Genomic DNA, 27,479 nt, shown 5'->3' with positions numbered 1-27,479 from the left:
TGCAGTCATCACCTGACAACTGTCTCGCATTTGAACACAAGTTGTGAAGAATTTTGGGGCTGTCTTGAAAAGCTGACCTTGGTTTCTGCATCTCTTCAGTAGAGTTGCGCTGCACAGTTTTCAATCTCCATGCCAGGTAACCAGAACCACTTTGGTGATCATAGAAATGTTCCTATCGAATTATGAGCAAGAGAGATTTGTTCCGTATTGATTACCTGTTACCCTACACTCAAAAAAATAAAACATTAGATTTACTTAAAAAAGTTATGTCAAGTGGTTCCACACAACTGCTTTAAGTAACTTTTAAGAAATGTTGTTACTTAGTTTGAACTCAATACTGTTAAGTTAGATTTACGTAAGTGTATTGGCTAAATGTAACTTAATTGCAATGCTTAGCTGATACTTATCTTTGTTGCTTTAAGCCTACATAACTTGTTTAGGCAATATCTTTGTAATACTGTTACTTAGCTGGTACATAACTTTTCTGCTTTAGAAGGACATAACCTGGTTAGGTAGTATCTTTGTAAAACTGTTATGTAGCTGCTACATAACTTTGTTACTTTTGAATTATATAAAATTGTTAAGTAATTTCTATTCAATACAATTACAAATAAATCATTTACACTGGTTACTTCCATACAAAATAGCAAAGTTTCTTAAAAGTTACTTAAACCAGTTATGTGGAACCACTTGACATAACATTTTTAAGTAAATCTTAGGGAGATCTTTTAGGAAGAAATGAAGACAGCACCCAAATTATCAAACACAATCCTGCCTTTAATAAGCACATTCAGTGCATATAAAATACTTTTTTCCAAGCACAACAGCTTAACACAAAGTGCAATCAATGCAACTTGTTACAAATTCCAAGTGAATATTTTGTGCAGAAAATGTAGATCAGTATAAAGTGCTAACCAACTTGTTGTCAAACTAAAATGATTAAAAAAAATGATCCAACAAAGTCCTGTCTTTACTAAGCACATTCAGTGCATATTAAATACTTGTTGACAGACCGAAAAGACTGTAGAGCCGTAGCTTAACACAAAGTGCAATCAATGCAGACAACTTGTTACAACTTTAACTAAATACTTTGTGCATAAAACAATATTTTACTTCAAAGATCAGTGAAGTGCTAACCAACTTGTCTTTCAACTGGTCCAGAAAGCATCCAAATTATCAAAAAAAATCCTACATTTTACAGGACGTTTCAGGAATTATTTTCAAACACTGATAAGCATGAAAGAGCAAACTAAACTCATTTAAAACAGTGAAAATTGGCTGTTTTGTTCAAAAACTGTACTGTAAAACCGTGCTACTCAGTTTTTCAAGTTATGGTTACATCCCAAGTTGCAGACAGCTGCCAAATGTCACATTCTTTGAAATATCAAATCACAGCGGCCTAACCGCTAGAACTTTTTAAAATGTCTGTCATTTTCTGTATGTTGTCAAGTAGCAGTAGAAGAAGTGCAACACCAATTTTTTAAGTAACAGTATTTTGCTAAAATGCAAATGAACATTATTGTTCTCTAAAACTGGTGAATGTTCCCAAGAAACAGTACTGACAATGAAAAAAAGTGTTTATGAACAACTTAACTATACCTGAACGTAAAGCATTCAAACTAAGTTAAGCAATAAGGGCCTCCCGCTTCCTCCTCTTTATTCAAGGAGTTTGTTTCTGAGCACTTGAACTTTGTTTGATAGCTTCTTAGCATCAAGTCCCATCAGTACTTTCTGAAAAAACTCAAAAGTGTACCTGAGGTTGGATGGGTAGCTCATGTTTAAAGTGTAGATCAGGCCGAACAACAACACAACAGCAGTGGCAACATCAGGAAGATCTCTGAGCACAGCGACACCCTCAATTATGATACCAATGTCTTCTGCCGGGTCAAGGTCACGCTCTCCTTCTGTTTTGATGACGTAGATGCCAATGAGCGTCTTCTCCATTTCACTTTCGGCCTCATGGAAGTCCACATCCTAAAAAAATTAATAAGTAAATAAACATAATAATACAAGTTGCAGGGTTTCATATCAATTAAAGGGATATTCCACCCAAAGTGGAAATTTGTCTATTACCATAAATTGCCAAGAGTTAGATAAGTGAGAAAAAAGCATTTTGTAACCAGCACAGTACATTTCTGATCTTATACCCATTGTTCCTGGTGAGCTCAATAATCATGTCGACTGCAAATGAAAAGTAAAAAGTAACACGACGGATTTGCAGGAGGAGGCGATTTAGACTTGGGCCTACATTACGGTTACGCCAAAGCACCCTGTAACCCGCCATGGCATAGCACTTGGATACAACAACAGTGGTTGAAAAAGCCTCTGGTTTCCATAAATAAACACATATTCGAATATCCATGCACCATGCAGCGGCGGCTTACAGTGTTGTATGTGGTAACCATAATGTATTCCCAAGTCTAAATCTACTCCTCCAAATCCTTCAAGTTACTTATTACTTTTCATTTAAAGTCGACATGATTATTGAGCTCACCAGGAATAATTCGTACCATTAAAGAGTCATTTGCAACCAAAATGCTTATAGTTCCCATTCACTCCATTTTTTAAATGCTAGGCAAAAGCAAATAGACTGCTGCCGGATCAGGAGAATTATTGCACTGGTTACAAAATTATTTTTTCTCACTTATCTTACTCTGGGTAATATGGTAATAGACCAATTTTCACTTTGGGGTGGAATATCCCTTTAAGCTGCAAAACAGTAGACAGCTCAGAGCGAGATGAGAGGTGTTGGTCCATCATCTGAGTACACGGCAGAACAACAAAGCAGAAAGACAGTACACTCAGCCCACATTACACCCCAACTGTAATGGCAAGGGTCACTCCCGCATAAGCTTGTGCTTTTATATCTCCAATAATGTTCTAATTTTAACTTTTTGTTATAATCTAATGAATGTGTGTGAGGAAAAATTACCGTCAGTTAAATTTTTATTACTGGAAATTGTTTCTATTTGATTACTTGCCTGATATTCTTTGATCAAGCTGTTCGGATCTTCATTGAGGTAGACTGCAAGTCCTTTCAGCGTACACACTCTTCTCATTGCAACTGTGTCGTTCTGTAAAACATAAAAGCAAATTTTACTTAGCTAAACTTTAAAGACATTTTCAGTTAACTTCAGCAAAATAAATGTATATAATGCTTTGAGAAAAAAAGTCCATGACACACTACAGAATAACAACAAAATTTAAAATAAAAAAAATTAAGGAAAGAAGGAACATTATCATTTGAAAAAATGTGACGAGCAAAAAAAGGTAACCACAGGATCCCAAAAAAAACAGAAACCCGACCAAAAACAGCAGCATGAAGAATCCAGTGAGGAAGAGGATGAACAAGAGGTCACACCAAAGCCAGCCTGAACAGAGGATTTTTTTTTTTAAAGTAAACCACTGAGTCCACTGATCTAAGGCTTAGGAGGAGAGTTCCAGAGTTTGGGGGCCACAGCAGCAATGATCTGTCACTTTTGGTCTTTAGACTGTTGTGCACTACCAGGCTTTGATCACTGGACCTCAGGGACCTGCTGGGGGTGTTGGGACTGAGAAGATCTCCATTGTATGATGGTGCTTGTCCATGTAAGGCCCTAAGGACCAGAACCAGGATCTTGAAATGAACCTTGAAGTTGACCAGCAGCCAGTGACGCTGGAAGAGAAGCAGGGTGACGTGGGTGTGTTTGGAGGACTTGAACAGGAGGTTTTGCAAGGACAAATGAAAAAACAGTTGTAGTACTAAGCTCAGAGACCTCCCTTTATCCCGTCTTGGTTTGAAAGGTGCCTGATGGCAGTTTATTCTAGCTTCAGCTTTTCTACTGTAAATGCCAAAATTCTCCCCAGGGAGCCGCGGCAAATCCCGTTTTGGAAACGCTACTGTCCTGTAAAAACAGCTTTTAATTCTGGCAATTTTTTTTATAAAGTATCCAAATCAACTTAAAACTTTATTACTGTGACAACACTATCATGAAAAGGACAAAGAATAAACAATCCCATAATACCAACATTAAACTTTACCTTACAATAGAAGGAGACAACAAAATCATATGTATTAAAAGAGGGAATGAAGCATTGAAAAAAATTAATTCCAAACCTCATCAATTGCAGCCATGATTTCTGTGATCTTGCGTCCAGATGTTCCTCCCTTGTTTCTGAAGACTTTGGTCAGTTTGGTTGTGTTGTTGTCCAGCTGTGCCATAAATGTGGATGTTAGCGGGATCGTAGTGATGCGCTGGAATTCAGCATTTATCTGTAAAATAAACAAATGTTTAGCGTGATGGGTTTAAAATATTGCATGTGGAGTGCATTTGCAGATCAACTGATTCAGTTACCTCACGTGGAGAAAAAAGAGCTGGCCATCGGCTTTTAAAGTCAGCTACGAAGGGCATGTCCTGAAGAATTTCTTGCCTCCGGTGAGGAAAGGTTTGGGCCATTTTTGCTTTGATGGTTTCATTGTTGTTCTTCTTCTTGAACTCTGAAAGCAGCACCAACCTTTCTTCTTCCTGACTCTCTCGGGTTTCTCCAGCTGGATAATCAGGGCAGAAATTCACCTCTGCTCTCCTGGGTTTCTTGACTTGGTTGGGATGCACATTACTGTTCCCTCTTCTTTTGAGAGAATTGATGACCAACTCACTACACCCTAAGTTCTTCAGTTTTCCACGATAGTTTGACATTTTATACTTCAAACTGATCTTCCATGCAGAAAATCCAGTTTCTGAACCCTTCTCTTTCAAGCATGGATGCTTTACAACCAAAGCTTGGCAAACATCACTAAGATTGCTGTCTGAAGGGTAAGCTTTGTACTTCATAATTTCTGAAGACAAGCTCTCTAAAATGTCAGACTTGAGCTTTGGTTTTAGGGTTAAAAGTGTTCCATTGGCTTGGAATTCCTGGTTGCCTTTTGTCAATTGCAGCTCTACATCGAAGCTAAACTCAGGTATGCGAAAGTCCAGTGGCCAGGCTTCTGATCGCAGCGTGGAGTTTGCTGAGCTCGAGGAGCTTGATGACCTGGATTCTGGCGATGACAGTATATCTGTGTCATAATCAGGGTTGTGGCCAGAGCAGGGGCTACCCAAATGAGGACACACTGCTTTCATTACTACCAGTGGATGTTTCTGGAACACCTGTTTTAATCACTTTTATTTTGTCCATGTCTTTTAGATCAAATGTGGATGTCATGTTAAGGAACTGATTAAAATCTGTGTCCATGTACTGCAATCTGAACTGTTCAGAAACTCCGCACTGATTTTCAATCTCCGCTTTGAGCTCGTTAACATTCTTTGGTATCCCCAAAGGAAGGGTTAACTTGAGTGCGTTGTTCTCCCCCAGGATTATCAGAAGCTTTGTTGGGGCTGTCATTTCTGATGTCCCAATCTCCAACTGTTACTCTAAAAAATAAGTGCAAGAACATGAGCAGGTGGTTCCCAAACTTCAGTACATGTTACATTTTTTTAGTGGTATTCAGAATTTTGCAGCACAATTTTTTTTCTAGTATTTTTACAAGGCTTGAAACATATCCGAGTAGATTTAAGTTCTGGTCCAACTATTTTTAAGAACCAAACTTTGAGAAGTACTGCTATACAGCACAAAAATTAAATCGGCAACATGGACATTAAAATTACCTGAACAGTGTATGTATCTCTTTAATGTAACCATGCGAGAAGCTCCGACTTGGTAGTCATAAAGTGGATAACAATCCACCAGATCCTCATGTGCAACAAGAGAAATTTCCTTTGGAGATGGGTCAATTTTGAAGGATCCATAGTGTTCAGTGTACCATGAGCTCAGTTTTTTTACTATAAACACCAACGAATCTGCCAAAATACACATCTGCAGGATTTCAGCAAACTCTGGCAGACCCCCCAGTGATCCATGTACTATTAACATGCCCTTCCTGTAGTAGATGCCTGCAACAGACACACTCTGGGCAAGGCTAACTACAGCTGTGTCAGGGTACTTTTCAGCAAGACAATGTGCAATTTCACGTTTGAGAAGTTCTACTGGGACTGCCGAGACTCGTGAAACCTCAAAAGTGGCTTTGCTACAGCCTGATGAATGCATGTAATGGCCAATCATGAGCTGGTGTTTGGTTGACAAAGACAGGGTTATGTTTTTGAAGCAGTTTGTGTGTCTAGCAACTTTTTAAAAAAATGTGTGCTTTGCCTCGAATCTGATTGTCCATAATAAGGCAAGTGGACCAAAATGGCGAATTATTGAGGGATAATGAGCCAGAAAGTGATGTTTTGGCAATGGTCTTCTATCTGGGCATACTTCTTTGTACCTTTGATGGTGGTCTAAAATCTTACTCTCCAGGTATGCAACTGAGTCACTGTTATGAACAGGACACACAACAAGCTCAACAATATCCTTCAAATCTAGTAGAAGTTCCCAAGCTGGTTCGTTTTCAGGTATGTGTTGTCCAATAATAAGTGGCAGAAGTCTTAGTAAACACCAATTTTCATGTGCATTGCCACCAACAGTTTTTTTACTAAGAAAATTGTGAGGCAATTTCTGAGGGCGATTAGTCTGATCCCCTCCTTTGTAGGGAAATGACTGAACAAGTCTATTTAGATTTTCAAAAGTGATGTACTTCTTGCCTATTAGTATTCGAAGGCACTCAGCTATCTCAAAAGGCACAATACCTTCAAAAAGGTCATGTGCAAGATCAGGGGGGAATCCTGTAGTGACCTTGAAGAAAGACAGACTGTCTGCTAAGACACACGAGCTTTTCACACCACAACAAGCTACCCCTGTCTCACGTGCAGTTGCTATGTGTACACGATGGAGCTCCTCAGTTCTCAGAGAAAAGTCACTATTTGTAGCTTTTGATTCAATTTCTGAGCGTGTAGCAGTACAAAACCTGCAAAAGTAATCTCCAGAAAAACTTTCCACAAAACCGGCCAATCCATGAGCTCCGAGGCTGTCTGCCACTACATATTGGACAGTGCCTTTAAAGTTGACCCCTAAATTGTCAATGAACACTCCCTGCTGCTCTAAAATGACAAGGTCTTGCAAAAGTGGCTCAAATATTTTTGAATAGCCAAAGGTCCTAAGGTCCTCACTTTTGCACAAGAGAGCCAAATAAATAGAAGAGAGGGATGAATGACTACCTGGTGGCAAGTTACCTAAAATCCAGTAAACTGAGCAAAGTTTATGCTTTTTCCGTGATGTCCCCAATGGATTGCAAATTTCGAAATCATCAACATAAAGACAAATAGAGATTCTTAGTTCACCGCCTGAGAAAAACTCATTATTTTGAAAATGTAGACCATCTTTATATGATGTATACTTTTACTTATTTACAAAAGGATTCTGATTGTGGCTAGTGACAAATTTGTTCAGTATGTTTTCTTGTTTAAATATCTGCTGTAATGATTTTAGAATAGGAATATACTGAAAGGTCCTCTTGCTTTGGGAGTCGAGAATGTATTCAATTGGATCAATTACTTCAAAATGTTTTCTGTAATACTGTCTGCGTTTGAAGGCAGTGGCAAGTGTGCCGTCCTTTTCTATGGCTTTTAACAAAGGGTTAAAAGAAACTGCCTTTGTCAGTTCTTCAATAACAGGCTGGTCTAGACAAAGGTTATGATTCTTGAGTATGTCTACAATTACTTGATTTGTCAAAGGCACTGATGCACAGCTTATCAGGTAGTGCAATTCTGAAAGCAACTCGTCAATTGCTATGCTGGGAACATGAAAATAGTTTTCCAACTTAAGTAAAAGAGATGCAAAATTAAGTTCTATTACATTTGCCAAATCTTCAGTCTCACTTGTAGTTGTATCGTGATCAATATTTGCACTTATGTCCTCTTCTACAATAGTGTCTGTACTGTCATCAGCTGATGTTTGGCCTACAATAGTGTTAGCAATACCGATTTTGAAGTCTTTTAAGGTATAAGGATTGTGTTTCCTATTTCGATGAGACTTGAATGTACCATAGATATTTGTTTTGAAAGAACAACCCTCAAACATGCAATGCACAGTCTCGTTACATTTTAGATGGTTGTTAATGTGAGAAAAATACTCCTGCTCCGAAGCTATGTTGCAGCAGGAACACAAATGGCAGTTAAATGTTGCCAAACTCACAGACTTGTCTAGAGTTCTTTGGGTATGTGATCTGCTTAAGTGGCTATGCAGAGCATTCCATGTTTTGAAAACACAGACACAATCAGAATAGGCACATGGATACTGCTGTCTACTATGAACTAACCTGTAGTGTTTTAATAACAGAGCTCGTGATGACACCACTTTTTTGCACAATTTGCACTGCCACATCAACGTATCTGGGGGAGAAGCACAAAAGACATTTTCATTACACTGTCCCTGAAAAAACTAAATAATTTGCACATTGTTAATGTTTCATATTAATCAGTTTTATTTTTAATATTGTATGCTACAACAATGAATTTATTGATCTACATCATCACCACTGCATATTGTGTAAATGTGTGTGTAATCTGACATTAAAAGTCGAGTGAGAAATCCCATGGACATTGTACAACATTAATGCAGTTCATCTTACACCAGCTTACTAAATGCTTTCTGCAAGCTACATCAAAACGTAAGCTGAAATATTAGACAGAAAATACACCCTAACCTGTCTGCTAGCGAGGAGCGCTTCTCCACTGTTGTTGGCTAAAGTGCAACGCAGTCAGGCGTCCGAGTATAAACTTGGCGCGAAAGTGCGTGCCGGACCGAATGCGCTGCCTGTACCGACGCGTACCGACGCATACCGACGCTAGCGCTACACTACATTTGGGCTGAAAACAGAGCTTTGCTATTGCAATGGAGTCCCCTCCAAAATCATTTGGAAACTCACGTGCAGCAAGTCCACGTTAGCAAACCTTTACCGGGCAAAACCCTGCCTGTACTCTTTTCTTAGTAGCACTTGCGACATTAACTGACGTGTGAACATATATATGTAGACGGGCTTTACAAGAAAAATGACTTCTTACCTGATTTTTGGACAAAAATGCGGCTGAACCAGTCCACATGGCGAAGAAATAGCAAGCTTGAGAAAGAGGGTGGTGCGCATGCGCATTGGCCCTTATTTAGGCGGGCTCTGCACGCAGCAGTATGTGCAGAGGGACAAACCTGTGAATTTACTCAACAATGTTACGTTGACACAGTTCAATGACTTTGTGTAACAACAAAAAGTAACAACATTTCATTAAATTTGCACAAACACTTTAAGGATTTTTGCAAAATCGAGTTTATTAAGAACAAACAACAAAATCTACTTTAGTAAAAGCAGAGATAGGCTGAGTTCATTTTTTTGAGTGTACACTGTTTGTAGCAAGTTTTGGATACTGAAGAAAACTCCTTCCTGACTGTTGGGATTGTTCAGTAATACATGTCAAAAAGCCAGATATGGCAAATGCATTAGAGGTCTATTTAAATCAATTGTTACAGAATGACATATTTTTTGTACATTTATTTATTTTGGGTCCATTATGTTATAAATGAGCAAAGGACTGAAATCATTTTTTCTCACTGTTTACATTTCTACTGTTTAAGTGACTGGTATTCATACGGTGTTAAATTAATGTGTGATGAGTAACCTGTGCATTGTGCATATGGTGGGTTTCAGCAGTTGCTGTAAGAAACAGTATTACTGGCTTGGACAAGATATGTAATGGTGACTTATAGCTAAGGTGACTTAAGTATACATGTTAAGTGATGTTTAAAAAGTAACAGTAATTACTGTGCTTTAAAGTTGTAACAGTAAGCTGAGATTAATATTCATTTGCTCCTCAACTACCAAATCAAATTTAAGCTGCATGCATTAACGTTTACATTAAGGCTAAGTATACAAATTTAAAAAAAAAAAAACCCTCCAACAATGGCAGAGTTTGAGACTAATCCAGAAATCAGTGAAAAGGGTGATGTGGAACAATTTTCTGCAGATGAGCAACTACAAGCAGTTGAAGGCACAGCTGATGATGTTTCTACTATCACAAAGAGCACGACAGAGCCAACGAGTCCGTACGTTGACGGAAAAGGGCAAAGAACTGTACGATAAGCACATAGGCTACATTCACACTGCAGGCAAAAGCGCATCAAATCTGACTTTTTTGAACCTATGCGACCCATATCCTATCATGGTATGACAGTGTGAACAGCACAAATCCGATATTTTCAAATCCAATCTGGGTCACTTTTGTATGTGGTACTGAATCCGATACATATCTGATGTTTTAGAAAGCGACTGCTGTTTGAACGGTCATGTCGCATTAAATCCGTCTTTTACGTCACTGACACAAGTTAGACGCCAATTATCAGCGCCGGAGAAGTGCACGAGAAGACATTATGAATGCTTCTTGGCCATCCAGTGAAAATGTTGGGAAGACAGCGTTGGAGAAACGTGGACCTTTTATTTGTACTGTATAATCTCCTGTCATGGTCCGCGGCCCGGCGTCCGAGGTGCTGATGGGATGCCCACTCCCGTGGGCGTGGCTGCTAACTCCACACCTGCATCCCATCCCAGGCGATCACCAGGTGGACTATTTAATCCTGCCCAGCCTGCTGCTCCACGCCAGTCCGTAGTCGTCCTTCAGCGGTAACGTACACCTGCGGGAAAGCCCTTATGGAAACCGATCCGTGTGAACTAACACTAACTCTGCCCTGTGTACTCAGATCACAGCTCGGCGTGTTTGAGCCACCAGCCTGTCCACCTGCCCGTCTGGAATTTGGATCCCGATCAGCCCCAGCCGCCTCGACCTTTCTGGAGCTTCTCCCCACGGACCCTCACCCCTCCCTCCGGTTCCCTCGGCCCCGCTATCATCGTAAGACGCGTACTCTACCTCCCCTCGTATGCTGCCGTTTTCCCCGCACCCCAATAATCCTTTTTCCTTTTTCTGTTTCAGCCTCCCACGGTCCCGCTCTCGGCGTTCCAGCGCGACTCGCCTCCCGGTCCCTCGGTTTCTCTGGTTCCGTGCGTTTTTTCCCTTCTACCCTCCCGGGACACCCTCAGTTATAACAAAGTTTATTTTTTGTTCTCTCGTACCACTGTGTGTGTGTTCTGCTCCTGGGTCCAGCTTGTGCGTGGAACTTCGGTTCATGACAATCTCCTCTCTAAAACAGCAATTAGGATCATTATTAGGCCATATGTAAATAAAAAAATAACTTTATAACTTAAAGAAATTGGGAAACGTAAAGTCAGAAATAAGTCTTTATAGTAAGGGCCATCAGTCAAACAGTACTGTTTTGGTCTGGGTCTAAACAGAGCGCATTGTGTGTGATGTCTTCTTTTGCGCATGTGGGCCGCTTTGAGGGTTCATACTAGAGCGCGTTTGCTGTCACATTTTATTTGTGGTGTGAACAAGCAGACAAAAAATCGGATTTGATCAAAAAATCGGAATTGAGCATTAAGACCTGCAGTGTCAACGTTGTCATTAAGGATGCCAAAGGAGCTATAGATGGTCAGTGCTCAAAGGATCTGCTACAAGAACATGTTTCCAAGGTTCTGAGTGCTTCTAAGGTTGTGAATGGTTGAGTTGAGACGTATTGAATTTCCAGATAATGACACAAGATGGAGGATGGATATGTGTGAAGCCATAACAAAGACAATTGTTGAATCTGTAAGAAAGTGCCCAAGCCCAAGTAGAGTGGAGGTTCAAAGAGATGAAGAACATTGGAAGGATACTGAGTCTTTACCTAAGTCAGTAGCCTCAGATGTGGAAAGTAGGGATGAACAATGGAAGGAGACTGAGTCTATGCCTAAGTTAGCCTCAGACAGGATGAGTGTCAAGTCACACCACACTAACCTCTCTTCTCATTCAAGGGTTTCCTCCAGACACTCCAGCAGGCTCTCAGCTAAAAGACAAGATGCAGCTGCTGAAGTTACAGCAAATGAGGCTGCTCTGCAAGTTCTGCTTGAACAAGATATCCATATGAAGAAAACTGAAAGACAAGAAGCAGAAATAGCACAAAGACAAAAGGCTCTAGAAGTAGAACGACTTGTTACTGTAAAAAAGCTGATTGCAGCAAAGGCTCGACAGGTGTATGAATAAAGTGAATGTTCAGATGAAGAAATATACAACCTACTTCACCACAGATCTGAGAAGAAAAATGAAGTCAAGTCTGAAAAAATGACCAGCATATCAAACGGCGTTCCTCGCCACCGCAACGAAAGGTGAACACAGAAGATCTGGTTAAAGCATTTGCAGTGTCTCTTAATGCAAGTCGTCTTCTGGTACCAGAGCCAACAATATTCAGTGGCAATCCTATCAGATATAATGATTGGAAAATTTCCTTTCAGACTCTGATCGACAGGAAAAATATACCAGTTGAAGAGAAGACTTATTACCTGAGAAAATATGTAAGTGGACGTGCAAGTAAGGCAATAGAAGGCTACTTCCCACTTGGCACAGAGGCTGCATACTATGCAGCATGGGCAGTTCTCAAAGAGAGGTATGGGAATCCCTTCCTCGTAGCCAAGGCCTTCAGATACAAACTTGGCACATGGCCTAAGATAAGCTCTAAAGGCAGTATGGAACTTCAAGCATTTGCTGACTTCCTTTGCTGCTGCAAGACAGCCATGTTGCAAATGAAGGGGTTTGAAGTGCCTGTAATCCTATAACATCTCTCTTTGCTCTCAAGCCAAGTGAAATTGAAGGGGAACAGAAGCAATGTAGCAAAGGTGCTAGCAATTAACTCAAATGAAAGAACTGTTAGTGCTAGTTGTGTGTACTGTGAAAGGTCGGGTCACAGCCTACTTAAGTGTAGAAGGTTCAAAAGTGAGAGCATTCTAGAAACTAAAGTTTGCTCAAGACAAAAAGTTATGTTTTGGCTATCTGAAATCTGGTCATTGCTCCAAGGATTGTGAAAGCAGAGAAACCTGTGACACATGTAATAAAAGGCATCCAACATGTCTTCATGACAATCGTACTAAGGAAGAGAGAACAAGGAGAAATCAAAGCAAGAACAGTGACAGGACAAGACAAATGAACTCAGACGTCTCACAAGACGACAGTGTCACACCAACAACAAGTGAAGCAACTTCTAACAGAGTCACACAGAATGTTGACAACACTCACACATCTTCCATTATTCCAGTATGGGTTTCAACCAAAGGTGAGCCAGAGCATGAAATTCTTGTGTACGTGTAACAGTGTTTATGTGGTATTATTCCACTTGCCACAAATATCAGTGTAATGGGGAAACAGCGCCCCCCCTTTTGGTGTGGCTGGTTAGGTGAGGCTGGCTGCAGTAATCGCTGCCAGTCTGCCGTAGCCATACGAGAGTGTGCTGTGCGGAGTGGTGTATGGCGAGCTGTGCACTGATAATACACCGTTGTTTCCATTCAGGAAATAAAGTGGCAACGATCGATCAGAGACTCCTTGTCTTTTTAAAAACACTACACAACGCAGAGTCGAGGAGTCTGTTTGGGCCGAACTGTTGCAGCGGGATGAAGCAGAAACCGGTTACACTGGTGCCGTGACCCCAGCTCCTGCTATCCTGCGACCGCAACGGGGGCCGTCTACTTCCTGGAAGGTGGAAAAGTCGCGGGAGACTGGCTTTTCTTAGTCCCGCCATTTTCTGCGTTCTTTAGAGACATCGGGGCGGGGCTCTGTGCTTTCTTTGTTTTGGAGAGTTACAAAAAAAAAAGAAAAAAAAAGGGAGGGACACATTGCTGAGCCATGGCAGATTTTCCCAGTTTTGGCAGGGGAAGGGGGGCAGTTGGTTTTACCCCTCTGCATTCATATGGCAGAGGCAGATCAAGGTTGCTGACAGCCCCAGTTTCCTCCACACCTAAGCCTGTCCTTGCTGAGTTAAATGAAAACCCTATTGTTGGGAACTGTGATGATCTACAAAATACTAGATCAGAAACCAGTCCCACAAAAGAGAACCTTTATGCAGAGATTGCAACGCAAATTGGGTTTTCTATTGGAAAGCATTGCCTCTTGTCTTGAATCTCGGTTGGGCTCTGGAGTGGGAAACAGTGTTGTTGGGTCTGCCAATGTGTTATCTGAACCCTCACTATTGAATGTGATTGTAAAGTCTGATGTTAAAGAACCTGTGTGTTTTAGAGGGGATGGCTGTGATACATGCAGTGTTCAGGAATGGGAGGAAATGATGATGACTTTTTTTAAGAGAAGAGGGGTACCAGTTGCTGAACAAGCTGATGATGTGCTAAGTAAACTGCTGGGGAGGGCACGAGAAATAGTCAAGGTGGGCATACGTAGTAAGCCATCGGTGTGTCTTGAGAGGGGCCCAGAGCCCATTTTTGAGATCTTAAAGCAGCACTTCAGTGACACTGCCTGTTCAAGCATGCCTTTAGCTGATTTTTATGCAACACTACCCAACTCAGGTGAAACACCGTTTGATTACTGGCTCAGGTTGAACAGAGCCATGGAGGTGACTGAAGACTGTCTGAAGAGACAAAATAAGTCCTTTGCATATCTGACAAAAGAGCTGACTGCTATGTTTATCCGCCACTGTCCAGACTCAGAACTGTCTCTTATTTTCAAGTGCAAGCCCCTGCAGCAGTGGACGGTTGCTGATGTGCACGAGAAATTGCTGGAGCATGGCAAGGACCGGAAGTGCACCCCTCAGTTTAGTGCAGTCAGTGCCTTTGTCATGGTCCCGGGCCATGTGGGCCCAGTATTCTCAGTTTTTGTATGTTTTGTATTTCATTCCCTAGTCATGCCTTGGTTCCTAGGATTATTTAGTTATGATGATCCTTATTTGATTACCTCCTGTGTGCCCCTGTGTATCTGTGAGCCCTCGTCTCTCCTTGTGTTTTATTCTGTTTTCCCCAGCCCGTTATGTCTGTGTTCTCCCCGTGCTCTCTCTCCTCCTGTTTGAACCTCTGTACTTCCTGTTTTACTTTGGGACTCCCGCACCTGTATACGTCATGTTATGTTCACCCCGCCCTGTCTCGTTATGATTATCAGTGTCACCTGTGTTCCCCATGTGCTCCCACTTCCCTCGTTAACCCTCGGTGTATTTATGTCTGCGTCTCCCTCAGTTCTGTGTCGCGTTCTCCCTCATGGGGGAAACATCTGGTTTGACTATTCTTGTCCTGTAGTTTGAATGCTGAACATTTTCCTGTTTAAATCATAAGACCAGTCACTATACAGAGATGTGCTTCTGAATGTGGACGATGTGTCTTCTGCATGCAGTAATGCAGTACTGCTTGTGTTGAGTGATGTAAACAACTGATCGATCTAAACTCTTTAAACGTCAAAATTGATCATTAGATTTTTTATGACGCAACAGTGGTGAGTGTTCCCACCTTCTCCTCTTTGTAACTTAACGCGATCTTTCCGTTTTCGAGTTTTGGACATGATTTTGGAGTATATCTTCGCAGTAGCGATTGACCGCAAAGTAAAGCTACTGGAAATGTACAACCCCACACCCAGTCTCAAACCAGGAAGTTAGCATTTTCTCGAGCACAGGGTCAATTTCCAGAGAAAGAGATCTGGAGGGTGCAAAAATTGTTTGTCACTGTTTAACTGGAAGACGTTATTAGTCATCCAATGTTATTATTTTCAAGACAAACCACAGGGAATTACAAAAAAGACTTGTCATCTACAGTATCAAAAGCAGTACTGAGGTCCAACAGAATCAAGTCTTCACAACTTCCTGAAACTATTTTAAATGACAGATCATTGGTCACATTCAACAAAGCTGTTTTAGGGGCATCAATGCCTCTGAAGTCTGACTAAAATAGTAATTATCATGGTCCTGAGTCTGATGACTCAGTGTTTTGTTTTTCTTTATATTATTCTATGTTCTTGTTTATTCTGTTATATCTTTTGTTAAGGTTTGCCATTTGTTAGGGTTTTGATCTATGCCTGCCTGCTCCCACTTCTCTGTGTTCCCTCTGTCTGTCCATGGTGTCACACTGTCTGCTTGTAAATCTATCTGGTAAGTTCAGTGTCTTGTCTGGTTCTCTGTGTCTGTGAGTTTCCTGTTTTATTCTGAAGGTCTCTGTCTCATGTGAGTGTGTCCAGTTTACGTTTCCCCTGTCTCGTCAGCTCTGATTTCTCCCAGGTGTGTTCCCCTCTTGTCTCTCGTCCCTTGATTACTGCTGTGTGTATTTAAGCCCTGTGTGTTCTCCTGCCTGTTGCCGGTTCATCTGTGTTATTTCCCTGCATCATCCTATGTTGGTTTCCTGATTCTCCCTGCGTCTCCATTTCAGGTCTGCTTGTGTTAGTTTTTCCAGTTTAGTTAATCTTAGGTTCAGCACTTGCCACCTCCTTTGCTGTTTGTTCTATCACCGTCACAATAAAGCTCACTCTCATCAAAGTCAGTGCTTGCATCTTGGGTGCTACTTCCAACCTCCCCTCATCTGCCACTGCGGATGTGACAGTAATAGTATCTCATTTGAGTTCATGAAAGCAGCAGTAGTGACATGACAACTTTTTCCATTATTTTTCACATGTGTGGTAATTTAGAGATAGGATGGTGTGGGTTTTTATTTATTTTGTTTAAAGGCTGACCTTCTTCAGATACTCGATTGAAACTAGCATCTACACTATCCCGTATGATATGAGAAGACCCAGCATCACAGGGGCAAAAGGGGATTTTCTTGCACAATGTCCCTCAGCTCAGACGAAAATACCTTACAGAACCAGTTGAAGGTGAGTCAGTGCAACACCCAAGGAAGAGAGGCTGTGACCGTTAATCTTATCTTTTCAATTTTATCTATGAAACAAAACCAATAGATGCTTCAGTGACTGTAAATATAAGAGGTTTGACTGAATTGATAATGCTTGACGATATCTTAGATCTGTGAGAATGTGCACTGATGCATCAGCACATTTAATGGAGGTTGCAATGGGATTTTGCCAAAATCTTTCCAAATGCAGTGAGAGGTAATTATGTGTTTGGATATTACACAGAGCAAATAGCGAGCAAAATAAGCTCACAACAGGAGAAGGCAGCAACCGCAATATAAATATTAACTGGGAACCTACAGTGGCTTGCAAAAGTATTCGGGCCCCTTGAACTTTTCCACATGTTGTCACATTACAGCCACAAACATGAATCAATTTTATTGGAATTCCACGTGAAAGACCAATACAAAGTGGTGTACACGAGAGAAGTGGAACGAAAATCATACATGATTCCAAACATTTTTTTAATAAATGTGTGCGTAAATATTCAGCCCCCTGAGTCAATACTTTGTAGAACCACCTTTTGCTGCAATTACAGCTGCCAGTCTTTTAGGGTATGTCTCTACCAGCTTTGCACATCTACAGACTGAAATCCTTTCCCATTCTTCTTTGCAAAACAGCTCCAGCTCAGTCAGATTAGATGGACAGTGTTTGTGAACAGCAGTTGTCAGATCTTGCCACAGATTCTCGATTGGATTTAGATCTGGACTTTGACTGGGCCATTCTAACACATGGATGTGTTTTGTTTTAAACCATTCCATTGTTGCCCTGGCTTTATGTTTAGGGTCGTTGTCCTGCTGGAAGGTGAACCTCCGCCCCAGTCTCAAGTCTTTTGCAGACTCCAACAGGTTTTCTTCCAAGATTGCCCTGTATTTGGCTCCATCCATCTTCCCATCAACTCTCACCAGCTTCCCTGTCCCTGCTGAAGAGAAGTCCCCCCAGAGCATGATGCTGCCACCACCATATTTGACAGTGGGGATGGTGTGTTCAGAGTGATGTGCAGTGTTAGTTTTCCGCCACATATAGTGTTTTGCATTTTGGCCAAAAAGTTCCATTTTGGTCTCATCTGACCAGAGCACCTTCTTCCACACGTTTGCTGTGTCCCCCACATGGCTTGTGGCAAACTGTAAATGGGACTTCTTATGGTTTTCTGTTAACAATGGCTTTCTTCTTGCCACTCTTCCATAAAGGCCAACTTTGTGCAGCGCATGACTAATAGTTGTCCTATGGACAGATTCCCCCACCTGAGCTGTAGATCTCTGCAGCTCGTCCAGAGTCACCATGGGCCTCTTGGCTGCATTTCTGATCAGCGCTCTCCTTGTTCGGCCTGTGAGTTTAGGTGGACGGCTATGTCTTGGTAGGTTTACAGTTGTGCCATACTCCTTCCATTTCAGAATGACTGCTTGAACAGTGCACCGTGAGATGTTCAAGGCTTGGGAAATCTTTTTGTAGCCTAAGCCTGCTTTACATTTCTCAATAACTTTATCCCTGACCTGTCTGGTGTGTTCTTTGGAGTTCATGGTGTTGTTGCTCCCAATATTCGCTTAGACAACCTCTGAGGCCGTCACAGAGCAGCTGTATTTGTACTGACATTAGATTACACATAGGTGCACTCTATTTAGTCATTAGCACTCATCAGGCAATGTCTATGGGCAACTGACTGCACTCAGACCAAAGGGGGCTGAATAATTACGCACACCCCACTTTGCAGTTATTTATTTGTAAAAAATGTTTGGAATCATGTATGATTTTTGTTCCACTTCTCACGTGTACACCACTTTGTATCGGTCTTTCACGTGGAATTCCAATAAGATTGATTCATGTTTGTGGCTGTAATGTGACAAAATTTAGGAAAGTTCAAGTGAGCTGAATACTTTTGCAAGCCACTGTATATGATAGAATAAGGTCAAGAGTATACATGAGTAGCCTCACTTATGTTGGAAGGAATCAAAGCAGTCCATTACATAACAGAACTTGTTGACAATGGGTCTACTAGGGCAAAAAAGTTTAAAGCACTGAAACTTTACCACTTAAATACAGAAAATATGTACTCCATCCATCCATCCATCCATCCATCTTCATCCGCTTTATCCGAGGCCGGGTCGCGGGGGCAGCAGCCTAAGCAAAGAGGCCCAGACCTCCCTCTCCCCAGCCACCTCCTCCAGCTTATCCGGGGGAATACCAAGGCGTTCCCAGGCCAGCCGAGAGATATAATCTCTCCAGCGTGTCCTGGGTCTGCCCCGGGGCCTCCTCCCGGTGGGACATGCCTGGAACACCTCACCCAGGAGGCGCCCAGGGGGCATCCTTGTCAGATGCCCGAACCACCTCAGCTGGCTCCTTTCGATGTGGAGCAGCAGCTGTTCTACTCTGAGCCCCTCCCGGATGGCCGAACTTCTCACCCTATCTCTAAGGGAGAGGCCAGCCACCCTTTGGAGGAAGCTCATTTCTGCCGCTTGTATCCGCGATCTCGTTCTTTCGGTCACTACCCACAGCTCATGGCCATAGGTGAGGGTAGGGACGTAGATCGACCGGTAAATTGAGAGCTTCGCTTTTACACTCAGCTCCCTCTTCACCACGACGGACCGGTGCAGCATCCGCATCACTGCAGCTGCAGCCCCAATCTGTCTGTCGATCTCCGGCTCCCTTCTCCCATCACTCGCGAACAAGACCCCGAGATACTTGAACTCCTCCACTTGGGGCAGGAACTCATCCCCAACCCGGAGTGGGCACTCCACCCTTTTCCGGCTGAGAACCATGGCCTCAGATTTGGAAGTGCTGATCCTCATTCCCGCTGCTTCACACTCGGCTGCGAACCGTTCCAGTGCGAGCTGGAGGCCCTCACCCGATGAAGCCAACAGAACCACATCATCCGCAAAAATCAGAGATGAGATTCTGAGGCCACCAAAGCGAAAGCCCTCCGCCACTTGGCTGCGCCTAGAAATCCTGTCCATAAAAATTATGAACAGAACCGGAGACAAAGGGCAGCCCTGGCGGAGCCCATCACCCACCGGGAACGAGTCCGACTTATTGCCGGCAATGCGAACCAAGCTCTTGCAACGGTTGTATAGGGATCGAATGGCCCGTAGCAATGGGCCAGACACCCCATACTCCCGCAACACCTCCCACAGGACACCCCGAGGGACACGGTCGAATGCCTTCTCCAAGTCCACAAAACACATGTAGACTGGTTGGGCAAACTCCCATGCACCCTCAGGTATCCTTGAGAGGATAAAGAGCTGGTCCAGTGTTCCGCGACCAGGACGAAAACCGCATTGTTCCTCCTGTATCCGAGGTTCGACTAGCGGACGAACTCTCCTTTTCAGCACCCTGGCATAGACTTTCCCAGGGAGGCTGTGGAGTGTGATCCCCCTGTAGTTGGAACACACCCTCCGGTCCCCCTTCTTAAAGATGGGGACCACCACCACCAGTCCACAGGTACTGCCCCTGATCTCCACGCAACATTGCAGAGGCGTGTCAACCAGGACAGCCCTACAACGTCCAGAGCCTTCAGGAACTCGGGGCGGACTTCATCAACACCAGGGGCTCTGCCACCAAGGAGTTGTTTAACTGCCTCAGTGACCTCACCCCCGGAAATTGGCGGGTCATTCCCCTCATCCCCAGACTCTGCTTCCTCCTCGGAAGACGTGTCAGTGGGATTAAGGAGGTCCTTGAAGTATTCCATCCACTGCCTGACAATTTTCTCAGTCGACGTCAGCAGCACTCCGCCAGCACTATACACAGTGCAGGTAGAGCACCGCTTTCCCCTTCTGAGACGCCTGACGGTTTGCCAGAATCTCTTCGAGGCAGTCCGAAAGTCTTTTTCCATGGCCTCTCCGAACTCCTCCCACACCCGAGTTTTTGCTTCAGCCACTGCCCGAGCCGCATTCCGCTTGGCCTGTCGATACCTGTCGGCTGCCTCCGGAGTCCCACAGGCTAACCAAGCCCGATAGGACTCCTTCTTCAGCCTGGTGGCTCCCTTTCTCCTCCTTGAATCGCTACCTTATCGTGGTGGAGGGGTTTGTGTGTCCCAGGGATCCCAGGGGCTATGTTGTCTGGGGGCTTTTGCCCCCTGGTAGGGTCTCCCATGGCAAATTGGTCCTGGGTGAGGGACCAGACAAAGAGCGATTCAGAAGACCCTTATGAAAAGGATATCGAGGGAACAGTTTACCTTGCCCGGGATAGGGTTACCGGGGCCCCGCCCTGGAGCCAGGCCCGGGGAGGGTGCCCGAGGGCGAGCGTCTGGTGGCCGGGCCTTAGTCCATGGGGCCCGGCCGGGCACAGCCCGAAGAGGAGACATGGGCCCATCCTCCCACAGGCCCACCACCCGCAGGAGGCGCCATAGGGGTCGGGTGCATTGTGTGCCGGGTGGCGGCCAGGAGCGGAGGCCCTGGCGGACTGACCCCCGGCTGCCAAGACTGGCAATAGGGACATGGAATGTCACCTCTCTGGTGGGGAAGGAGCCTGAGTTAGTGCATGAGGTTGAGAGGTACCGGCTAGATATAGTCGGGCTCACCTCTACGCATGGCTTGGGCTCTGGAACCAGTCTCCTGGAGAGGGGCTGGACTCTGTCTCAGTACAAAATATGTACTCATATTGCAATATTTTTGTGTGAAATACAGAAGATGGTCAGAAATTATTATTGAATAAAGAATTTTATAAATGAACCCATTGTTCCTTCAGTGGGCTGGTTTCAGTCATTATGCAAATGTACTGTTTATAAGATTGGGGAAACCTGCAGTCAGCTGAGACTGAAGAAGTCACTTGGATGAGTGACAAAACGTTTCTCCCACTTAAAAAGCTACGTTGTGATGAACAGAATCAACTTTTGGAGATAAATGAATGTGCTTCTTCTCTGTGAAGACCTGAGGTTTAAAAGGGCTTCTCTCTCTTCTTTGTTCCAGGCTTGTGGACATTACACTTGTCTTTAGGTTACCTTGTCAATGCTGAATCTGTTTGGGGCTTGTGATAGCCTAATTGAAGAGTGGTGTGAGTTTATGGCTTATGCTTCAATTATTTTGTCTGTTGCCTGGTCTCTAACTATGGCTGTTGTCCATAGTGCGGATCAAAAGCCAGAATGATGCTGCTGATATTAATTATTGCTATTTAATATTATTTTGTACTTACAGTGTATCTGTGTGTGTGTGAGTGTGTGAGTGAGAGAGAGAGAGAGAGAGAGAGAGAAAGGAAGGAAGAGAGAGCAGGAGTGTAAAATGTTGCCTTGTTTTAGTATATTTTTGCTATGATGCACTAGATGACTTTGAGTCACCCAGCAGTTTCAGTTCTGTACTGATATAACCTCCCCCGCTAATTCCAAGTAAATGAACACTCTTCATGAACTCCTAACTTCTAATGAACACTAAAAATGTTATTGCTAAAACTTCCAATAAATATATAAGAGCTGAAAGTGTCAGCCTCCTTTAACTGCAAATCACTTTTTCCCTCCATCTTTACTGGATGGTACATTTAGAGGTTAGACTATTAGACCTTGGCAATAAGTCACTTAAAGACCTGTATGGTGATGATTATTTTGTTTTTGTTTTTTGTTCTTTGTCTGGTAAATTTGGATTACCTAAACATTTCTTTGACTCTCTCTGTTTGTATGCTTGCTGCTCTGTGTGTGGTTACCTGCTTTGCAGGGGGGAATCCTCCTGGGATCCCCAGCCTCTCCTGCACACACCTGAATCAATCAAGAACCTGTGTATCACCTGTTGGTATTTAAGGTGGGTCCTGACTTACAAGTCGTGTCCAAATTCATGGGCTGCATCCTCCTGAGGACCCGGCCTTCGCGGTCTACGTGGGTCGCGTCCTCAGAAGGTCGGGTAGGCCGGAAGTAAACGTCTGGGGAAATTGGATGGTCTAGACTTCTGATTAGCGTCACCGCTGTCTCGGTGGAGTTTAATAAACTCGGCCGTCTGCTCCTTGCTATCTAAAATATAACAGGACACTGACGTAAATTCTCGACCGTCTCATACTTCTTTTTTATCAGTTTTCTGTTTGACGTTTAGTGAGCTGTGTGAAAACCAAGGAGGAACCCACCCGGGGGATTAATAAAGTTTTATTTTATCTAATCTAATCTAATAACTTTAATCTCAGCCAAACTGATTGACTCACAAACAAACAAAACAAAACACTGAAAAAAGCCCGACAATAACATTTTTAGGTTGTCTAAGTGACTTATATATTATGTTTAACCTGAGTAGCTTAAGTCCGCGGTGATCTGAAAATGATGTGCCAGGAGTTGTGCCGTTCTCGGCGGCTTCAGTGACCCTCGAGCTCCCAGTTAGCTATCGAGCTGGTGGGTAGCAGACGTCTCTGAAAACATCGAAGCACTTTTGCAAATATGCGATATCTTGATAAACCGAGAAGATATTTGATGTTTACATACCCACATTCTCGCCTGAAAATATGTTAAAAGTTTATTTTGTGACCCAGAAAGATTAGTAAGAGTAATTTTAAAACTTAGTAGCGGCCGCCATTGTTGGAAACTGGAGTTTGGCTGGGCCGCGCTATGAATTCTGGTATATGGTGGGCCACGAAGGACACACCCGACCCATCCTTCAAATTCGGGGAAAAGGAGGACGCTGTCACTACCCGATCCGTACCGGAAACCCGATCGGTACCCCGCATGCGCGAAAGATGTCTACTTCCGGTCGAAGCGTTTTACGATAGTTACAGGTCAGAGTATCTGTTAAGATGTTAAGAATAATAACTATCTCTTAAAATGTTTCCAATAATGAAACATTTCAATATGATGTAGACAAAAACGAAAAATAAAAAGATAGTTATGGATCAGAACTCACCGATCCTTACTGCGCATGTGCAAAGTCGGACCATACAAATCGGGTCTACCCGATCCGTACCGCGCATGTGCAGGGGTTTTCTTCTTCTTCTGTTCGTTTAATGAGTTTACTCCCCAGTGTACGAGGATACTGCCGCCTGCTGACCGATCGAATGAACCATATTGTAAACTGAATTAGCGTCATTACAAACGTGTGTTAAATTTGATTTAGTGATAGTCGAGTGTGTTTATGCTTGTCTGTGTGGAGAAGATTGATTGGAATAGTGATGGTGATGTCTGCTATCACTGTCAATTGTCAGTAAACACTTCATCTGGCTGATGAATCTTCACGTGACATATTACAAAGTCTGTATTATTAACTCTGTAATTAGGCGCCATTCTTCTTATTTTACGGCGTTGTTCAATCGGGGAACGCTCTCTGTTGAGGAGAAAAGCATAAATTTGTTTGTATACGGATTATCCATTGTTTAAATGTCCTGGTAGTCGAAAAGGAGGCAGAGCTGTTGAGAAATGCTAGGAGCTAACTGGGCACTAACCGTATCATTGAAATATATTGAATGTCGCAATGTTGGCAAAGAGAGGAAGTGACGTAAGATTTGCACATGCGGGGTACCCATGGGTTTCCGGTACGGATCGGGTAGCGACAGTGACAGTCTACAAATTTGGACAGCTTTCGGCGCGTCGCTGTGACGTAATCGGTCTACAAATGCAGCCTCAGGAGGATGCAGCCCATGAATTTGGACACGACCTGAGTGTTGTGTAACTGTGGTAGTCTTTACTGTGCCTGTCTGTAAATCTTTGTTTCCAATTTATTTGGTGAAAATTTCTAATGTGTCTCTTCTTGTGCGTAGGACAGCGCAGCGGAGTTCTGTGAGAGTGCTGCTTGGCCAAGTTAGGCGATTCTGTTCGAGAGACTCAGAGGCTCGGGGACTTGGATTAACTGAACCTTCCTTCCAGTGGATTTTGTACATATGGGACTTTTGAACATAGCACTTTAAGAAAACTTTGCATGTAGCACTATCTGCACCAACACTATAAATAAATTCACTGAACCTTCATTCCTGAGTCCTGGGTTTGAGTCTGGCAAGACAAACCATAACAAAAATAGTCTAAAGTATAGTCAAGTACTGTAGAGCAAGTACTAAGGAAAGTGATAAGTAGACAGAATCAGCAGACTGGTCAAATTTATTTATCTCCTGGCATCTCCACTCTACCATCTCAAAACAACCCCGGTTGTCAAACTCTCACTTGATTTATACAGACTTTATACACACCTGAACATCATTAGTCTCTACCATTAAGAAATAGGTTAGACCAAACAATACAATCTAAACAAAGAAACAGGAGTAAGATTATTTATCCAATTGACAAACTCATTTATGCAGCTAAATGGTTTGAAATGTAAAACACTGCATACAGTACAACTCAAGAGGTTACTTTAAAGTAAATAAACAGTACTATACAAAAGGAAAAACCCTTCATTTGGTTGTACCCAGTGATGCAGTTAATGACATCATGACCCACACACGTTTTGGATATAGGACCAGAACAAAGGAACAATCAATGGTAAGTTTAACCAAAGCAACATAAGCAAACATAATTTACCAGAAAGTTATCTGTCAGCAGAAGAAAATTCAAAATCACCTGATGGTTCACTAGTATTTGCTTTAAAAGCATATGCATGGATGTAAACTGTAACATAATGCTACCACAAACAAAGTTACACCAGCAATGTCAAGGTCAAGCCTACCACTTTTTTCCACAAATACCAGCAAGCAATTTGCATATTTTTTGGTTCAGGCCAGCTTTGTAGCCTTCTAGGAAGAAATCTTTAAAATCTTTTTCTACATGAACTGGGAAACAAGTTGTACATAATGCTCTTTTTTTCAGACCATTTCACCAATAGCACAGCTTCATCTAAAGAGTTTACAGTTCAGGACCCTTTAAAGGCCAGACTTGTAATATTGTGCAAATGGAAATCTCCCATTATTCCTATCATGTTTTTTTCGGAAAATATTCTATTAATGCAATGCTTACCTTTGATTACATTTGATTCTTGATGTTATACTGTATATATATTATTTGAAAATTTAATGAAAAGAACAGTCACATTTTGATGAGTACTGAGGTGCAGCTACAGTGGGGCAAACAAGTATTTAGTCAGCCACCGATTGTGCAAGTTCCCCCACCTGAAATGATGACAGAGGTCAGTAATTTGCACCAGAGGTACACTTCAACTGTGAGAGACAGAATGTGGGGAAAAAAAAAAAAATCCATCAATCCACATGGTAGGATTTGTAAAGAATTTATTCGTAAATCAGGGTGGAAAATAAGTATTTGGTCAATAACAAAAATACAACTCAATACTTTGTAACATAACCTTTGTTGGCAATGACAGAGGTCAAACGTTTACTATAGGTCTTTACCAGGTGTTGCAGCTTTTAGGCAGGGATGACTCCGAGAGTTGCTTTCTCACTGCATATGCTTTATTTCACAATCAGATCGATAACAAAAACATACAGCAGCTCCTCTCCAACTCCTAGCCCTTCGCTGCGGTGGAAAAAAGAACGACTCCAATCCCCTTCAAGGAACATACGTACAAAAGAGTTTTCCTGACACACCAATGGGGCGTTCAATGCCATCTTGTAAATATGAGTACTCTGGCAGAATAACAGTTCAAATGAAAAATACACCAGAACAAACAAGCAAACAAAAAAAGAAGTGTAGGGTACCTTTGAACCAATGACCACCAAAGTATAACAACAATACTTTTTAACATAACCCGGCCCCGTCAATATGTGTATCTCTCACACAGGTTTGCACACACAGTAGCTGGTATTTTGGCCCATTCCTCCATGCAGATCTTCTCGAGAGCAGTGATGTTTTGGGGCTGTCGCCGAGCAACACGGACTTTCAACTCCCGCCACAGATTTTCTATGGGGTTGAGGTCTGGAGACTGGCTAGGCCACTCCAGGACTTTCAAATGCTTCTTACGGAGCCACTCCTTTGTTGCCCGGGCGGTGTGTTTTGGATCATTGTCATGTTGGAAGACCCAGCCTCGTTTCATCTTCAAAGTTCTCACTGATGGAAGGAGGTTTTGGCTCAAAATCTCACGATACATGGCCCCATTCATTCTGTCCTTAACACCGGTCAGTCGTCCTGTCCCCTTGGCAGAAAAACAGCCCCATAGCATGATGTTTCCACCCCCATGCTTCACAGTAGGTATGGTGTTCTTGGGATGCAACTCAGTATTCTTCTTCCTCCAAACACGACGAGTTGAGTTTATACCAAAAAGTTCTACTTTGGTTTCATCTGACCACATGACATTCTCCCAATCCTCTGCTGTATCATCCATGTGCTCTCTGGCAAACTTCAGACGGGCCTGGACATGCACTGGCTTCAGCAGCGGAACACGTCTGGCACTGCGGGATTTGATTCCCTGCCGTTGTAGTGTGTTACTGATGGTGACCTTTGTTACTTTGGTCCCAGCTCTCTGCAGGTCATTCACCAGGTCCCCCCGTGTGGTTCTGGGATCTTTGCTCACCGTTCTCATGATCATTTTGACCCCACGGGATGAGATCTTGCGTGGAGCCCCAGATCGAGGGAGATTATCCGTGGTCTTGTATGTCTTCCATTTTCTGATGATTGCTCCCACAGTTGATTTTTTCACACCAAGCTGCTTGCCTATTGTAGATTCACTCTTCCCAGTCTGGTGCAGGTCTACAATACTTTTCCTGGTGTCCTTCGAAAGCTCTTTGGTCTTGGCCATGGCGGAGTTTGGAGTCTGACTGTTTGAGGCTGTGGACAGGTGTCTTTTATACAGATGATGAGTTCAAACAGGTGCCATTCATACAGGTAACGAGTGGGGGACAGAAAAGCTTCTTACAGAAGACGTTACAGGTCTGTGAGAGCCAGAGATTTTCCTTGTTTGAGGTGACCAAATACTTATTTTCCACCCTAATTTACGAATAAATTCTTTACAAATCCTACCATGTGAATTCATGGATTTTTTTTTCACATTCTGTCTCTCACAGTTGAAGTGTACCTCTGGT

The 27,479-nt window shown here is 42.8% G+C and overlaps 1 protein-coding gene across 7 annotated transcripts; it reads right to left on the bottom strand.

Annotated features, from left to right (window-relative positions):
* Positions 1–756: 756 nt before the first annotated feature.
* LOC308395903 (uncharacterized protein) lies at positions 757–9,136 on the bottom strand. Of its 7 annotated transcripts, none has more exons than XM_080880949.1 (6): positions 8,958–9,121; positions 8,213–8,285; positions 4,335–5,390; positions 4,097–4,252; positions 2,982–3,074; positions 757–1,974 (listed from the first exon to the last, which is right to left on the bottom strand). In XM_080880949.1, the coding sequence occupies exons 3-6, from the start codon at positions 5,097–5,099 to the stop codon at positions 1,657–1,659; spliced, it is 1,332 nt and encodes a 443-aa protein (XP_080737075.1). In that variant the 5' UTR covers positions 5,100–5,390; positions 8,213–8,285; positions 8,958–9,121; the 3' UTR covers positions 757–1,656. The 7 variants fall into 7 exon arrangements, 6 of the variants coding, with proteins under 6 accessions (XP_080737075.1, XP_080737076.1, XP_080737078.1 ...); XM_080880950.1 differs by lacking the exon at positions 8,958–9,121 and adding an exon at positions 8,822–8,946; XM_080880952.1 differs by lacking the exon at positions 2,982–3,074 and having other exon boundaries at positions 8,958–9,127.
* Positions 9,137–27,479: the final 18,343 nt, after the last annotated feature.

This window comes from Rhamphochromis sp. 'chilingali' (assembly GCF_963969265.1).
Source record: "Rhamphochromis sp. 'chilingali' genome assembly, chromosome: 4".
Lineage (NCBI taxonomy): Eukaryota > Metazoa > Chordata > Actinopteri > Cichliformes > Cichlidae > Rhamphochromis > Rhamphochromis sp. 'chilingali'.
The sequence above is the reverse complement of the archived record's forward strand: the minus strand, read 5'-3'. Positions and strand labels throughout refer to the sequence as shown.

What these genes read in the sequence shown, in the direction of transcription:
- LOC308395903 (XM_080880949.1), bottom strand. Translation starts at nt 5,099, where the DNA reads ATGAAAGCAGTGTGTCCTCATTTGGGTAGCCCCTGCTCTGGCCACAAC. An exon ending in TCATGGCTGCAATTGATGAG is followed by an intron (nt 3,075 to 4,096) that starts GTTTGGAATTAA and finishes TATGTTTTACAG; the next exon opens with AACGACACAGTTGCAATGAG. An exon ending in GCTTGATCAAAGAATATCAG is followed by an intron (nt 1,975 to 2,981) that starts GCAAGTAATCAA and finishes TAATTTTTTTAG; the next exon opens with GATGTGGACTTCCATGAGGC.